A 17,006-nucleotide genomic window follows, 5' to 3' on the forward strand; every position below is an offset into this window, starting at 1 on the left:
CTTGGCTGATGAATGGGAGCCCCGTTGTTGGAAATGTTTCTACGGGGCCGCTTGAGCTCTGTTATCTGGGTGGCCTCTGGTGCTTGACCATGAGAAACATGGAGAATAAAGAATTGAGTTCTGCTTTTGTTGAAGATGTGGAGTTTTAAAGATCTCTTTTGCATTACCTAGTTTTGCACATATGGACTCCAATTCTCTTTGCTGTCTCAACTCTGTCAATGGCTAAATGACGCCACGTGAGCAGTTTGTACATGGAGACCAAGGTTTTCCTGGTTTTGTATGTTGCATGGTTCATTTCTTTCCCCTCAGTTCTGACTTCAACAAGATGGTCGTTCTGAATGTCCTCCTCCCTTGCTTTGCAGCGCTCGACAGGAGTGAGTGAAATGCGCAGCTCGGGGTGTCATTTCTGAAGGGAGGAGTCATTTCCTTGGAGAGGAGTCCTCAATGAGCCTGGCCGAGGCCCGGGATCTGTGTGAAGTGGACTAAGGATTTAGTAGGATGTCAACTGAGACAGAACTTCAAGTAGCTGTGAAAACCAGCGCCAAGAAAGACTCCAGAAAGAAAGGTAGGGCTGAATCTCTTCCTTTCCTCATTGCTACTTACTGTCCAAGAAAGAATTTTTTGTCTCTAGAATGGTATTTGGCACTGTCTTTTTGATTGCATGTATTTTATTTTTTTAAAAAATTGTTTGGTTAGGGGGGAGTATTTAGGTTTATTTGTTTGTATTTATGTATTTATTTTTAACGGAGGGAGGTACTGGGGATTGAACCCAGGACCTTGTGATGCTAAGCACACACTCTACTGCTGAGCTGTACCATACCCCGATCCCTGCATGTATTTTAAATAATCCTCAACATTATTTGGTGTTTTTTTGGTACTCATAGTATAATATTTTCATGGCACTCCATTATTCTCTGGGTAAGATCCAAAATTCTTTTCACGATATACAGAACACTTCTTGACACGCCTTCTGCCCATCCCTCCAGCAACATCTCTGCCCCAGTCCGCGCTCCACCCCCATCCAACCTTGTTCACCCTCCAGGCCCCCCCCCCCCCCCCGTGTCTTGTGTCTTGTAGTTCATCCTTTGCAGATACCAGTGATTCTCCAACTCCAGCCAGAATCGCCCGCCTGAAAGGCTTGTTAAAACACAGCTTGCTGAGTCTCATGCCTAAAGCTTTTGGTTCACTAGGTCTGGGGTGGAGTCCAAGATGCATTTGTAAGATGTTCCCAGATGCTGCTGCTGCTGGTGGTTCCCGGGATTTTGAAAACCGCTGGACTCTGAGTTCATCCTTTGTTGCTCTCCCCTTTTTTCTAGACTGACCCCTACTTACTCTTCAGGTCTGAGCTCAGTGAGGCCTCCTGGGGGGCTTTTCCTTACCTCTCAAATTGGGCTGCTCGCTTTTGTTTGTTTTGTTTCACTAGCACTTTGTTAGTATGAACCTTTATTAAAAACGCCCTGTGTTTTTGTCAGCGATACCATACAGTCCTTCGGAGCGGGATCTCTCATTCATCCTTTTTGCTCCCAACACTTAGAAAGAGCTTGACACAGAAGAGGCACATAGGTATCTGGGAATGAAGACTGGATGTGCAGTGTGATAAGAAAATAATTCTACCACTGTTCGTGTTTTCTTTTTAAATAGCGTTTATGTTTTATTTATTATTGTATTATTTAATTATTTTATTTTGGTGGGGGGAGGTAACTAGGTTTATTTTATTTTTAGAGGAGGTACTGGGGACTGAACCCAGGACCTCATGCCTGCCAAGCAGGCGCGCTGCCACTTGAGCTATACCCTCCCCCACTGTTCATGTTTTTTAAGAGAATTTGGTCCTACGGCTTTCTGATCATGCCTTTCAGAAGGTTTGTCCTGTTACTGTGATTAGATGGAAGCAACTTTTTGCTTTGTGCGTGCGTGCGTGTGTGTCTGTGTGGTGTGGTGTGGTGTGGTGCATGGGTGTGTGTTTTCACCGTGAAGTTTCAGCTCTTTCCTTCCCTGTCTTCAGAGCTGCAGGGGAGAGGATGAATAGAGCTCTCTTTCAGGTCTTGAAATCTCTCAGTGTGGGCCTGCAGACCGGATGCTGCTGCTTGCTGTGTGTAGGCAGTGATTTGTTTGAGACATCACTGTGCCTGCCCAGTCGTGTTTCCTGGTGGCATTTGTCTGACACTCCATGGGAAGCAAGGGACATAAATGTAATACACGTACAGCTCTTGGACAGAAGCAACCCCAGGAAGGACTATAAATTTTGCTTTAAATGTTTGTTTGAAACACCAGTATTTTGGAAGCAGTCTATTTTATCCCCTAAAACCTAATGTAAACCTTGCTTGTTATGCGCCATGGTCTAGGAATAATAGAAAGAAGGCAAGTGGGTGAGAGAACAGGTCTTGGGAGAACTGCTGCTTGGAAAAAAACAAAAAAGATCACAGAGCCCAATATGTCCTAGAATTCAAATGCTTTTTTACTGGAAACTGACAAGTTATATTTTCCTTCAGATTTAACCTTTCCACGAAACTTGTGCTCTTGAATGCTTAATGCATTAAAAATTGTACGTGGTGCATATCTTTTCACTCTTAATTTTAACATGCAGAACTGGAAACATTCTAAAGAGAGGATTCAGGTTTTCAGCACATTGGCGTGGGTGAGGATTTAGAGTGGGAGCTTGAAGGTGACCTTTTTAGCTCCTCCTCACGTTCACATCTTTAGTAGCTCTGATATCAGCAAAGTACCTATGCAGGGAGCATCCTCTAGAGAGTCACTAATGCTGTGGAGTCTGGGCGGGCAGACTTGGGGTCAGATTCTGGCTATATCGCTTCCAAACTGTGTGACCTTAGAATGTCACTTCACCTCTCTGAGCCTCAGTATCCTCTCCTGTAAAATTAAAATATACTAGTACAAAGCTTAAAGGCTCACTAGGAAGATTAATTGAAGTAAGGCAAATGAAACACTTAGTACTTGGCTTATATTAAAAACTCAACAAAGTTTATATCTCTATTCCCCCCTTGCTTTCCTGTCACCTTTTCCCACTCCCCTCCTCTTCTTTTTCCTTTTATCTTTTCCATTTTTCACTCCCTTCTCCTTCCTTTCCTCTTCTTCATCTTCATCAGAATTATTACATTGTTTTCTCTTACCCAGGGGGATCTTAAAAAGTATATAGTTGATTTGTCTCAGAGCAAGACTACACGATTGTCTGCAATCATGCCACAGCGAGACACAGTTGTTATTGCTGATACACTTGTCTGGACCAAGGTCCCAGGAAAACACACACATACATTAAAAAGAGAGAACAAGAATGTGCTGGTAACAGGATCAGTTAATTTCCTGTTTTCAGTTTTGACTGTGAAATAGTAGGTATTCCATTAAAAAGATGTTGCTAACTAAGCCAAAATAAGTAGTACTTTAAAAGGAAATAAGCAGTTTGGATGTTGATCTTGAATATAATAGTGTTACTAGCTCTTTTACTCATACTTTCTCTAATTCCTTTTTGATTTTCTAGAGAGGCAATATATAACCTCATAGATAAGTTTCTGGCTTCCTCTCCAATCCTAAAGTACTTGTTCTTTTTCTTATCCTATTGCATCGGCTGGGTCTGTCAGTACAGTATTTAGTAGAGAGTAGGTATCCTTAAATTTCTCCTAAATTAATGGAAATGCCTTCTGTTACCTGTGTGATATTTAAGTTTTTACTGAAGATAAATTCTAGTGGTATATGATGTTTTCTATACCCTGTGGATTTGATCTTTTTATATTTTACTTAGTATTTTGCTATCTGTATCAGCAAGATTAGTATATAATTTTCTCGAGCCTATAATCTTTGTGCCTGATATTAGTCAAAGTTAATACCCTCATGTGATGATTTTGGTGGTAAGGAAACACTGAGTAATTTTAGACCTCCTTATGAAAAATACATTTTTTTCTCTTTTAAGTAATTTCATTAGATTTTTTAAGTTTTATATGGTTATTACTGAAAATTAGAAAAGAAAAAGTAAGTGTGCAGAATCCTATGAATTAGAAATAACAGCTATTAACATTCTAAGTTGCTTCCTTCTGGACTGACTTTCTGGGATAATATGTGCTTGAGATTATACCGTTCATACAATGTTACCTTGTTCTTTCACAGTATATCATCAGTAGATTTCTCATATATAACATTACAGTACAAAAAAGTTTTTGCTTCTCATGGCAAGATTTAGGTGGTTCCTGGGGCAGATATTTTATTTCCTAAAAAAGAATACCTGGCAGTGTGGGGCATCTATCATGAGGAAGAGTGGCATAAAGAAAGTTTAGAAACCCTTGATCATTTCTCAGAAACCCATCACCCCAGTTCTTTAACCTAGGCTGTTGAAAGCAAGTCAGACAGATTCAAAAACAAGTCACACGGGAGCATATTTCACCACAAAATGAGTTTCTAGACAGGCCACGTGTGAGACGTAACTTGAGTATTCACAATTCAAATAAGGAGGGGATGGAAGTCGTGAGAAATGAAGTTGTTTTTTCATTTCATTTTTATTGGATTGTATCACTACACATACTGCTTGTCAAACAGTGCCTATTCCAGGAGAGGAATTTGATGGAGGACTGGAGGATGAGAATGTATATTTTCAGGTTCATTACCTGCCATCAAAGGGGGGAAAAATCAATTGACACAATTTGTGGTGATCCTGGCATTAAGACACCCAGTAGAAGTCTGTGGTCCAGGAATGGGTCCCAAGATGAGCAGATGCAGACTTTTCTGGGGGTAGTGCCTGGAGCTTTACAGTCAGTACCATCTGGCAGCTTAGTGTAGTGGAAAAATGACTAACTTTGGAGTCAGCAGACCTGGTTTTTAATTTTTAACCCTTGTTCTTATCTGCTGGATGACCAGAGATGGGTTTTTTAGCGTCTTTGACCCTTGTCTATAAGGGTGGTGTGTGTGTGTGTGTGTGTGTGTGTGTGTGTGTGTGTGTGTGTGTGTGTGTTAATAATACTGCTTGTTATCAGAAAGGCGAGGGAAGAAGATTATCTTGGGTAAAGGAGCCTCTTGGGACCTGCAGCGTGGCAGTGGCGTGGTCATTGTTAGCTTTTCTGTCTTCTTCCTTCTAAGATCACAGTTCAGTATTTTCTCCTAACTTTCTAGAAGTACCTGGAAATAAACTCGCTCACTTTCCTTATATTTGTATTGGCCCTTTAGCCAAGGGTCATTAGTTAACAGCAGCAACGACAGGCTAGCTGATTATTTCCTCCCGGAAAGACTTGGCTCCCAGAATCAAGGCCCTGATGGGATGCAGGAGAAGCTGGTGGTCACATGGTGGGCACCTTAGCTTTGGAGCCACATCGGACTGAGTTTGAACCCTGGCTATGTGCCTCAGTAGCTGTGCAAACTTCTGGGAGGTTTCTTAGAAAATTCTGGGGAATTGTGGTTAAGGAATGGTTTCAGGAATGAGGATTTGATGCTCTTAAAGGAAACCTGTCTGATGACACTTACGCAAACGGGCTCAGGGTCCTGGTCCCTCACCTGGTCAGTTAGCCCTGGGGAAGAACTCTGTTAGTAATAACTGGCTTGCTACTTAGGAGCTGATAAATTGCTGTCATATCCTGTAGCGTCCTTAGGACCCTGGAAGATTAATTTAAAAAAAAAATCTTTTTACCAGGCCTTTGGTGCAGAGGGAGCTGCTGTTTCACTATTTCTATCTGCTGCTTCCTGCAAGGGAGGCAGCCTTGGGGTCATGCAGACCCTGGATTTGGGTTCATGCCCCAGGCCCACCACTCTCTCGTGTTTCAACTCCAGCCAAGTCATCTCCACTCTGCGAGCTCCGGTTTCCTTAGACACCAAGTGGATGTAGAACTTACACTTGCTCGGCCAGATGTGAAAAGTAGAAGGAGGCATCCATTATTTAATTAATTACTTTGTCCACAAATGTTTATCCAGCCCCAGTTGTGTGCCTTGCTGGGGTTCCATGTTCTGGAGAGAGAGAAACCCCAGGGAAGGAGGTTCTGACCCTCATCAGTTCATGTGGTCCAAGGACTTCCGCTTGAAGGGACGCTCTTCTGATTTGTATCGGTCTCATCCTTCCCTGAAAGAGACGTATTTTTTCCACTTTGCTACTTTTATTCTTTCTGGTCTATTACTATTCATCAATTTTGTGTTCCATTTAATATAAATTTATATTTGTTAATTAACATACTGCCTTTCATCATAATAAAGACAATTCTTACAAAAACTATTTTCATTGCTTTCCTGACCGAAAGCAAGTGAGTTTTCAGCTTTATGAATCCAAGGAACACAACACTGTGCATGTCTGTCTACACTGAAATGTGACTCACTTTTTAGATGTTGAAGTCCATAAAAGGTTAGAAGGAATTGGTGTTTGGGGGCTGGAAGAGCCTTTTCTTCGAAATGAGATCTTAAGAGAAGGATGACCTGCCTACGATCACTCCATTGGCCAGTGGCAGAGCAGAGCTGGAACCCAGGAATGACTTCCTGGATGGTGTTGCTTCAGCTTCTAGATTTTCGACAACATACCTCCTTGAGATGAAGCTCTTGATATGTTTGCTCCCTCCTCTTTACGTGGAAGACTCCTGGAAGAGCTCATGCTTTGGAATGAGATGGACCAAAGTTTGAGTCAAGACTCGGCACGTTTTCTGCTTGTATATCTCAGGCTCACTACGTAAGCTCTCTGAGCCTCGGCTCCTTTGTCTGTAAAATAGAGGTGTTAGTACCTATCTGAGAGTATCGCAGGGAGGAGTACTTGAGTCAACAGTATAAAACACCTGGCACAATTCTCTGTATATGGACTCAAGATGAGGAAACTTTCCCTTTCCCTTCTGGAGTCCAACCAGCCCCGAAAGGCAGCCCTTCTCTTAGTGCCAGAGGATATAAAGAGAGGTAGAGGGTGCCCTTTTCCCCAGAGGTACATGGGGTAATCAGGCAATGAAGAAAAAGGACTGGTCCATCTTTGAAAGGATGCTTGTTCTAAGGATAACTGGGAAGGTGGACAGGAAATACAAAGGAAAATAGACCACGTTGTCAAGCTACACACATTCGTTAATAGCCATCACTTATTACGTGCTTTCTGCATGCCAGTCACTTTAGATGCATTGTCCCCTATGAGCCCAAATCTTGTATCACCCCATGGAACACATAAGATAATGCCCGGAGAGATCAAGAGACTTGCCCCAGGTCACATAGCTTGTCTACATGGAAAGCACTAAGCTTGTCCGGTGTGAAAACTGGTACCATCTTCCCTGAGTGCAGGCCATGGGTTCGCCCCTGTGCCTTGATGTGAAAAAATTACAGGGGCTACGCTCTTTTGTGCAGGGGGTGGGCACAGAACCAGATCAGCCACATCATGTCAGTGTATGATACCATTCTGTCTTGTTGGGGTTTTTGATCTTGGTGAGTTCATGGCTCTCTACTAAATCTGTGACTTGCAGGCTTTGGAAATTTAAGAATCAAGGATTTGATGGCAAGACTACATAAATTTCTCTGGGGTTGATCCGCAAAGCTCTTGAGCTGAAAGGTTGGAGAGGGAGGGAAGATTGTTTTGGGTCAAGAAGCCTAGTTTTTATGGTGAGACTACCGGATCATGTGATGTGTGGTGGGGAGAGACTTCTGCGCTCTCCCTGAGCACGTGGCCTTGAACTTACTACGGGACACCTCACTCACAGTGGTCATTCCCTGAAGACAAACTCACTTCAGATTCCACTGGTGACTTAGTTCAGGGCTTCATTCTAACTGGCTCCCTTACAAGGAGTCAGGCTTTTTCAAACCCTCCTTCATACCCTCTTTCCTCCTTGGACATATTCTGTAACCCGGCAGCAGCCTGTCACAGAGGACACTCACCAAGCCAGCCTTCTGAAATCTGGTTCCTGCCTCTTTTTCTGTCCCGTTGCATCCCCATACCCAGCACCATCCTGAGCTCAGGTCTCAGGACACACCTCTGTGACTTTCGTGTGTCCTGCTCCCTCTCTCAGGTCATCTTTCTCACCTGTTTACTGGGCTAACTCCTGGTCATCCTTCAGAACCCATAAGCCATTTGACAGGACCATCTGCCTGGACATTTCAAGCTTCCCAACGCCCTCGATGAATTAATCACTGAATGAATGGTAGCCCCTGCAACCTCCTAAATATCTCTCAGATCCACCCATTCTTCTGCCCCTCTGCCCCTTTCCTGAGGACGATTCAGGCCCCCTTCACCTGTCATCCAGATCATCCCAGCACCCTCCTGAGCGGTATTCAGGTTCTCAGAATCATCCGTCTCCGAGCCATACTTGACATTACTCATTGATGGGAAGATTTGATCAGGTTCGACCTTTGCCCCAAATCCTTCCTTGAACAGCTCCCAGTGCCCTGAGGATAAAATCCACTTTATCTGGAACTTTGTTGGGTTTATTGGGGCTTTAAGGAGGCCCTGGATGGTCTGATCCCTCCTTATCTTTCCAGTCACATCCCTCACCACTCTTCCAGCATGATACTCTGCTCCCTGACTCAACTGAATTAATTTTTGTCCCCTGAGCCTACAGTGTTACTTTTCACGTTTGGAATTTTGCAAATGTCTTTCCTTCTCTGAAGAATACTTTTTAAAAAAAAATTCTCTTCAAAGCCAACTCTACTCTTGCTTTAGTTTCAAGGTAGATATTACTTTCCCCAGAATTGCTCTGGGGACCCATTGCAGCCCACCCAGTGTACATGACCCCCAGTCATGGGTCATGACTGGTAAGAGTGCTTTCAAAGCACCTCATTGTGCGCATCATAATACATTATTTTAATTATATTTTTGTTCTTCTTTATCACGCAGTAGGGTGGGACTGTGTCTGGCTTGTTAACCACTTCACTTCTATCCCTGAGCACAATGTTGGAACATGTAGGCATGCAGCCATGTTTGTTGAATGAGTAAGTGAGCGAATGAATGAAGTTGCGGTAAAAAGCCTCACCTGACTGGATTTGTGAGGGCTCCTGTAGCATCCTGTACTCACTCAAATCATCACACCTGCTACATTTTGTTTTCTATAATTGTTTTTTTTTTGTTTTTTTGCTTATTTCTCTTCTCTACCATTAATTATGAGTTCCTAGCACAACACTCATCATGATAGGTACTCAATAATGTTCATTGAAGTAATTATTCATAAAGGGTGGGAGAGAATGATTTGCACAAAGAGAAAGAACATTTAAAGCCACAGACATCTCTCCTAAGAGCTGGCTCTAGAGATTCTTACTATATGGCATTGAAAATTCCTACCGTTCTCCTTTTGCGATGTGTGTCCAATCACATCAGGTGCTATAATTCAGCGTGATGTGGGGCATATTGGGAGTAAGAGCTATACGATTTGCCATATTAGTTCATCCCGCTGCTTCATTAAGCTCAGTGTGCTGCCTCTGGCAGTGGCTGGGCTTGAATTTTGATGTTTGGAAGAACAAAGCCCTTCATGTTAGCCCTCCAAGTCCTGAGAGTCAGATAAAGGTCCACTCCTTCCCAGGGTCCAAGAGTCTTCATCTTTGCAGATGATCAGTAAGTGGCCCAGAGCATGGGGTTTTATTATCCGTGTGGGTTTGCTGAGCACACTGTGTTCTTAGGTGTGCCAGGATGTTAGTACATCCTGTTGTGACACAGCTTCTGGGATGATCAGAGTACATGTGTTTTAAGACTGAGCATTTCTGCCCAGTACATCGAGGTAGCATGCAGAGATCAAAGGCAGGGGCAAGGGTGGAGTGGAGGTGGAAGAGGAAAGAATGTCTGTTGTCCACATTGTCTCATTTAAGCTTGAAAACAACCCCTAGACAAGCATTCTCATTTTCTGTGAGCAGCAGCTGGAACTCAGAGAGGTGAACAGCTTGCCTGAGACGACAGAACATGTGGCAACTAAGGGACTCATTTCCACCTAGATCTCACTGACCCAGAGCCTGTCCACATGCTTAACACTGGACTAAACTGTTCCCCACTGATTGTGTGTCCTGTTAGGAAATACCAAGTGACACTTACATTGAAAGACATCTTCCTGCAGATTCCAGTCGCAGGACCATTAGGTTGAGACAGCCTCACAACAGAGAGGGATGACAGCAGACCACATGGGAGAGGTAGAAGGGGGTCAGAAAAGCACGAAAGCCCTCGCTCTTCACCGCTCGTGTTTGTGGCGTGTCGTTGGTGGCCGTACACAAGCGCTCCACGAGACTGAGGAGGAAACCTTGCTCTTTCTTAAGGAGGATGCCAATGAGGCCAGGTTTTCCAGATGTTTTCCAGTCCTCACAGAGGTAAAGATGAGGTGACCTTGAAGGATTTTGACTGCATGAATTGACTTGCATTTTTCTATCTGAATTTAGAGCGGGCACTCTGATTTTGTAAATGCCCCAAATCTGCAAATATTATCACCAGCTCAGTTACCTCCCAGGGCCCATCCCCACATCGGAAATAATAACAAGGACACTGGTGATGAAGGGAGCTGCTGTCTGTCCACAGTCACAAAATACCAGGCAGTGTATTCAAGTGTTTACGTATGTTTTCTCACGCAGAGCAACCCCTTGAAGTAGCTCCTGATTTGAAATCTCACTTTACAGGTGAGAAAACAGAAATGGGAGAGGTGAGAGGTCAGTGCGATAACTTCAGAACCTGTGCCCTGAAGGGCCCTGCGGGCCTGTCTCACTCATCCACTGAGCAGACGTTACACATGCCTGACGTGTGCCTGGCATGTTCTCAGCACAGTTACCTGGCTGATCCTCCATGAGCGTGCGTGAGTTTTCCTCCGCTCTCCTTTCAACCTGGAAAAAGTCCTCTCATCTCTTGTCTGCCTGTCAAGGTTCAGCTGGTCTCTGAGACTCAGCTAGATGGTTCTTCTTCAGAGGTCTGCTTTAGCATCCCCCTCCTCCCATGGAATTAAACCTTCCTTTCCCTATGATTCTCACCACACTATCTTAATTCCGATGAAGCTCTCCTTTCTTTCTTTCTTCTGTTAGGATTGTACTTAGAGACTGCTCTTCCTTGCTTGATTGATAGCGGGAACTGTGTCTTGTTCCCCATTTTATCCTCTCAAAGCTGGGAGGAGGAGAATTTATTAAAGAGTTCCCAATGGGGAAAATAGGAAATGGTGTTAATTACATGATGACTGAGTGCTGGCAGAGAATACAGTGGGAATACAAGAGACTTGTGAGGTCGATCATAGTCCTACTTTGCAGATGAGGAAACATACTCGGGTAAGTTCAAAGTTTGTTCAAGGTCGCGCATCGTGTAAATGGAAGAGCAGAAATTTTAAACTCAGGTCTAAATGATCCAAAGCACAGAATCTGTTTGCTATAATATATTCTGCTGTTTTCCAGCTATGCCATCAAATAAAACATCAGTGAAAGCTCATTTCCTAGGGGTCTGGTTCCTGTTGTAAAGGGGTAGCAATATATGCAGTTTACTTTTGTAAAGAGTTTCTGTGTCAACATTAGAGATTCACTTCGCTCAGTTCGGGGAACTGTGGTCACTTGAGTCTTTCCGTCTCCCCTGGCTGGCGCTCCGGCTCCAAGGAGAACTTGCATTCCGATTGTTAAACCAGAGGCAAGAAAAGCCACGCAGGGACTTGCACTGGAAGAAGCCCAGCAGATGATGAATAGCAGACCTGCATCTTATCATGTATTTCAGGATGATGTACGGGACTGTTGGAAACTGCCTCTGACAAATGTGCACGGGAAGGGGAATTATCTCCAACAATGAAAAATGTTCTTATTATGTGCTCCTAAAAAGGATCAGGACCCCTATCATTGGGAAAATGATCATCCCCGTATCCCTTATTAACAGCAATATGGAAGCATGTGCTAAAGACGATGGACGTGGTACCGAGGCGGTGATGGATAGGCGTGAGTGCTGGAGCCAGGCAGGACATAACGGAAGGCAGCCTGATGCTTGATAGCAGATGGGAAATGTGTAAACTCGCCGAGGTCACTTTTAGGCTCTGTAAGACTTGTTCCTGCTGTCTTAGCCAAGCACCCAGTGGCTTTTGGTCAGGCTGAGGCTGTGATTCAATAGTAGAAAGTATATGAGTTCGTAGGAAATACAACCGTTTTCATAGGGAGAAGAAAACTAGTGCATCAGGCATTTAAAATATTTAATGGCATTTTTCTTTTCACATTTCACATGCATATATAGAAACCTAGAGTCATAGAGAGTCAGTTGCCTGCCCGAGGCGAGATGCCAGCAGAGTGAGGGTTTGAACCTGAGCGGTCTGATTTCCAAGTCTATGTGCTATGTAGACCGTGGTGGCTTTTCATAAATAACCTCCTGGCTGGAGTTCAAAATAGTAGAAATAGAAACAACCGAATGCAACGTACGTGAAGGTGCCTGGTGCAGCCTGTAGCGCATAGTAGGTGTTTAAGAATTGCCAGAACTCATTTTGTCAGGGGCTGTGCAGTGATGGTGGAGTTCTTTGAGCTCCTTCCTTCCTTCCCTCCCGCCCTCTCTCTTTCCTACTTCATTCCATTGGTGAGCATTTTCTAAAACCAGGCGGAGTGCTGGCCACAGCAGAAGACTGTAAACAAGTCCTGGGCGTAAAGAACTTAAGATTTGATATGAAAGACAGACAGCTGAGAAGCAATTCGAGTTCCTGGCAGTAAATTGAAATCCCAGAGCAGAGATAACCAGCTACCCAAGGACTTTACAGAGGTTGTGAGATTTAAATAAAGATTCTTGGAGTTCAGATTTATTATTTTTAGTTTAGGGGATGCTTTGTGAAATACTTTCTGTTATTATAGACATTGTCTAGCTATTGGATTTAAATCTCTAGTTCTGGAAAATAAATCCTACCTTGTCTTCCAGTGAAGGGAAGGCCAGCAGATCAGACATCTTGCTGGGCAGCAACTTACGCCCCCCTCTTCTCGAGTAAAAGCTCCTTCAGGTCATCCACATATTTTATGCATTTCCTATTACGCCTAGGACCAGGCACATAGTATGTGCTCATTAAAGATTTGTTGAACAGTAGAACAGCCTGTATTAGGTGGGTAATTCTTTGGCCTTTGGCCTACATTTTCGTAGAATCAGTAATTTATATTCCATTAGTTTTCCTTTGACGTTTTAAAATAATGACTATTGTAGCTTCTCCTCCTGCTCTCAAAATTGTAGATTGCAAATAGATTTCGTGTCATTTGCCAATGCCAGTCGATTTTAGTGGCTGTCTGGAGCACTGTGGAGAGGATTCTGAAGTCCTGTCTTGGCCTTGAGTGACAAGGGTGACCACTCAGGTATGTTCTCTTTCAATCTTTTTTCTTTCTGCACAAGAGTACATGCACACAAGCCTGCAAACACACACATTCTAGTTTGATCCTACTATTTAATTTAAACTTTTTACAATGATCATTTACAAAAATGCCGAGTGATCTCGTTTTCTGTAGCTTTTGCACACAAAACATTCTCTCATCCCTTCTGTCATTGTTGCCGTTTTTCAGTGATCCATTCCCGAATTTGCCAAATCTTGCTGAAGCTGTGATGTGCAGAACTGCTTTCAGGAGTCGATGATTCATTTCAGTTTTCATCCTTGAACCAACGCAGCGTTTGTCTTCTGTGTTTTGCTGACTTGCTCCCTGTAGCGAGAAGAAAGTGAGACTTTGGGGTGGACCTCCCTTTGTGGGAGGGCCATCGGTGGAGGCCACCATTCTGGTCCAGCCTTGGAATTAAGATTTGCCAATGGAGGCCTCTGAGCTCCAGCACCTTTCGGTAGTTCAAATCTTTTAACCTTAGCTAATCAACTTTAATACATTGTCCTGGTGCCTTGATTTTTTGGTTCATCTGCGTTAGTGTGATGAAATGTAAAAATCAAGCTCAGGCTTGTCCCCTCACAACGACTTCAGGGTTTTTCAGCTGATAACCTGTCCTTCGTCTGTTAAGGATTCGAATTTTAAACAGTCAAAGATACATTTTCCTGGTGCCTGTCATCCAGTGATTAGTGCAACTATTTAGTTCTGGTCGTCTTTCCTATTCTTGGTAGATTTATTTTCTCTTCTTAGAATTCTACCGTTGCCCTCTCTGTCTGGGAGACTGGAGATGTCATTTAAACATTGCTTATTAGGATTCCATTATTTGTCTCTCGTAGACAGTCAGCTAAATCAAAAAGTCAGACAGTGTTTTTAAATTGCAAATTTAAATGACAATTTATAGACCAGGTCTACTGGAAATTCTCCGTCCTTGGCATCCATCACTGTTTGTGTGGGTAGAGTTTTACGCTCTCTCTCTTGCTCTCTTTTATCTTCTCGAGAGCACAGCACGCATATCCATCAGGAGGATCAGAACTGCTTGCAATCAAACAAAAGAGGCAATAAAGATCTTGAAAGGAAATGAAGACAAACACCCTGCCCCAGCCCTTACTTAAATATTAGTTCTCTCCCCACTACTTCCCCGCCCCTGCCTCTTAAAGAGGAAACTTGCCTTAGTCCCTTTTTTCAAGTGTTGAAGCCTGTGGTTTAGATTCAGAGAAAGTAAACATTTGCGGAGGGCCCAAAGCATGGCAGCTCCTGTGATCTCGGGTTAATCTGCACAGACCTGTGATCATGACACTGCTATTTATAATATTGTGATAGCTAATATTTATTGAGCACTTACTATGTGTTTTATTGGTCCTAACTCATTCAAGATAATAATAGGTTGATTTCTCAGAGGGGAAACGAAAGTTTGTGGGCGGTGACTTGCTCAGGGCCCAAAGCTGAGCAAGTGACGGAGCTCTTGCTTCCAAATGAGAACTCTGCCCACCTCACAAGCTTCTGTCCTTATTTTCCGTAGGAAGATTTGGGGCCCTATTTAGTATTTCTCTTTTATGAGAATGACAGGCTGAAAAGTTGTCTCACTCTGCCTTGCTGAATTTTAATTTTGAGCAGATGGGGTTAGCAGGGGTGTCTGTAAACCTTGAAATCATCTTTTATCGGTCCATTTTCTCTGGGATCAGAGTAGATTGGCAGAGCATTATGATCTTCCATTTCAGAGCTGAAGGATTATCCATCTCGATGGGAGAAATCATCTCTCAAATCCTCCTGAAGCCAGCTGCAGAGGTTGGTACATTTCAGAAAATGCCAGTGGTACCAGTAACTTCAGTGATGAAAATCGATGGAGTAAAATTTGCATCTGGTGGGTCCACCTTTAACGCGTGGTCCCGTCCTGTCGCGTGGTATCAGGCATCTCCATTTGCAGTAGGACCCTGAAGGTCTTTCTTTCCGCCTCTGCTCACCAGGCTTCAAAGGTAGCAGCATCTATGGGAGGCAGAAGCTTGTAGGATTCCAATCAGACATAGGAGGTCAGAGCATGAGGCGCTGAAAGATTTCCTTGTACCTGGGAGAAAAAAATGGGGAGGAGGCAAGAAGAGCCATCAGGCCATAATGCAGGCTTGACCCTGAATGAAAGAAAGAAAGGAAGGGGAAGGAAAAGGGGTGGGTGGAGCGTCTTAGACATCAACAATGCCTTGTGGACTCCTTGAGCCAAAGTCGCTCGTCCCATGTCTCCTGGGAATGGGCCTGCCAGTGTCCCCCTGCTCTGGTCCATTGCTGGTTCGGAGCAACTTGTGGGAAGCATGGTCTTGGTGCTGATGGATTTCTGAGTGCAGCAGCTGGGGCACTGGGTCCGTCTCTTTCCCTGCAGTTGGTGGTCTACAAGATGCATTTTCACAGCCCCAACATTGCACCAGACTGATACTCAGAATGCCTAATTATTACACGTTTCTGTGAGACGTTACCGTTAACTTCTTTAACCATTCTTGCCATTTGGTGCAAACCCGCAATTCAGATTCCTCTCCCCACATCACCCTCTACCCCTCAGGCAGAGGAGGGCAAATGGGGGTTAAAAGGTGAAGCTCAGTGAGATTGGGGTCCTAGAGTCTCTGGCTAGTTGGTCCAGCCAGTCCCAGATCGTTTTGCCCTTTTACAGCCTACAGCAGAGGTGACCAACAGCAGCGACTGGGTCAACAGTCCAGGAAGAAAGCCCTCTGGGTACTAGTGTTTGTCCCACAAACACAAGAGGAGAATGTCCACACTGTTAACTGCTCCCCGTCCATCGCTCCCCGACGCCAGGAAGGCCAGGAGGTCACATTTCTTGAACATCTTCCCCACGGCCAGTACACAGAGGGCCTTGTGTCAGTCAGGTCCATCAGCTTTCACAACCAGCGAGGCAAGTGATCTTTAGTTCATTATTTTTTTTTTAGTGGAGGTATAGTCAGTTTCCAATGTTGTGTCAATTTCTGGTTGCAGCATCATGTTTCAGTCATACATGTACGTATGTTCCTTTTCATACTCTTTCATTATAGGTTACTGTAAGATGCTGAATATAGTTCCCTGTGCTGTGCAGTAGGACCTTGTTTATCTGTTTTATATACGGTAGTTGGTGTCTGCACATCTCAAACTCCCACTTTATCCCTCCCCACCCCTTCCCCCCTGGTGACCACAAGTTTGTTTTCTGTGTCTCAAGTATTCTTTAGAGTGTAGCCTAGATATTGTGTTACTGGCTTCAGAATTACACGTCGAACTATCACAGCTCTGCCATTTATTAAGTGATGTGACCTTGGGCAACCTCTAAATCCTCCTAGCCTCCATTTCCATACGTGTAAAATGGGAGTGAGGGGACCCATCTCTCAGGGAAACCACTCAGACCAAATCATGTGTGTAAATGTATGTATGTATATATGTATATGCTAGTTTGCTGCTCTTGTGACTCTGAGAAAATCAAACCCCTTATATCATGGCTGGTCCTTGGGACCCTAAGTTTTGTGCGGGGTAGGCCGTGCAAGGCATATGCGTTCGTCCAGCACTGCCTGGCTCTGTGCTAGAGGTGCTGCTGGTGGGGAGACACCGCCTGCCCCTTTCCTGCCTTCTCGGAGGCCACAGTTGAGCACTCCAGTGTCCCTGTTGGCCCTCAAGCACACTGTGCAACTTGAAGACTCAGCCTTCACATTGATCTTCCTTCCAGAATCATTTGTTGCTTGGAACAGGACCCACTCATAAAAGAAGCAACTGGAAGGCCAGGCATGTTGAAGGCATGAGCTCAGCCTTGGAAAGCCAGACTCTGCCCTGTCCCTCTCCCGTGTCTCCAG

At 44.2% G+C, this 17,006-nt stretch overlaps 1 protein-coding gene across 4 annotated transcripts in view; it reads left to right on the forward strand.

Moving 5' to 3' along the window:
• The window catches only part of DAB1 (DAB adaptor protein 1), a 1,070,346-nt gene that overhangs the window by 811,982 nt on the left and 241,358 nt on the right, over positions 1-17,006 (forward strand). For all 4 annotated transcript variants that reach the window (XM_064493538.1, XM_064493539.1, XM_064493537.1 and 1 more), the window contains one exon: positions 363-565. In XM_064493538.1, coding sequence (XP_064349608.1) covers positions 499-565 — 67 coding nt within the window. In that variant the 5' untranslated portion in view covers positions 363-498. The remainder of the gene's footprint in view (positions 1-362; positions 566-17,006) is intronic.

This window comes from Camelus dromedarius, chromosome 14, assembly GCF_036321535.1.
Source record: "Camelus dromedarius isolate mCamDro1 chromosome 14, mCamDro1.pat, whole genome shotgun sequence".
In the NCBI taxonomy this organism is placed as follows: domain Eukaryota; kingdom Metazoa; phylum Chordata; class Mammalia; order Artiodactyla; family Camelidae; genus Camelus; species Camelus dromedarius.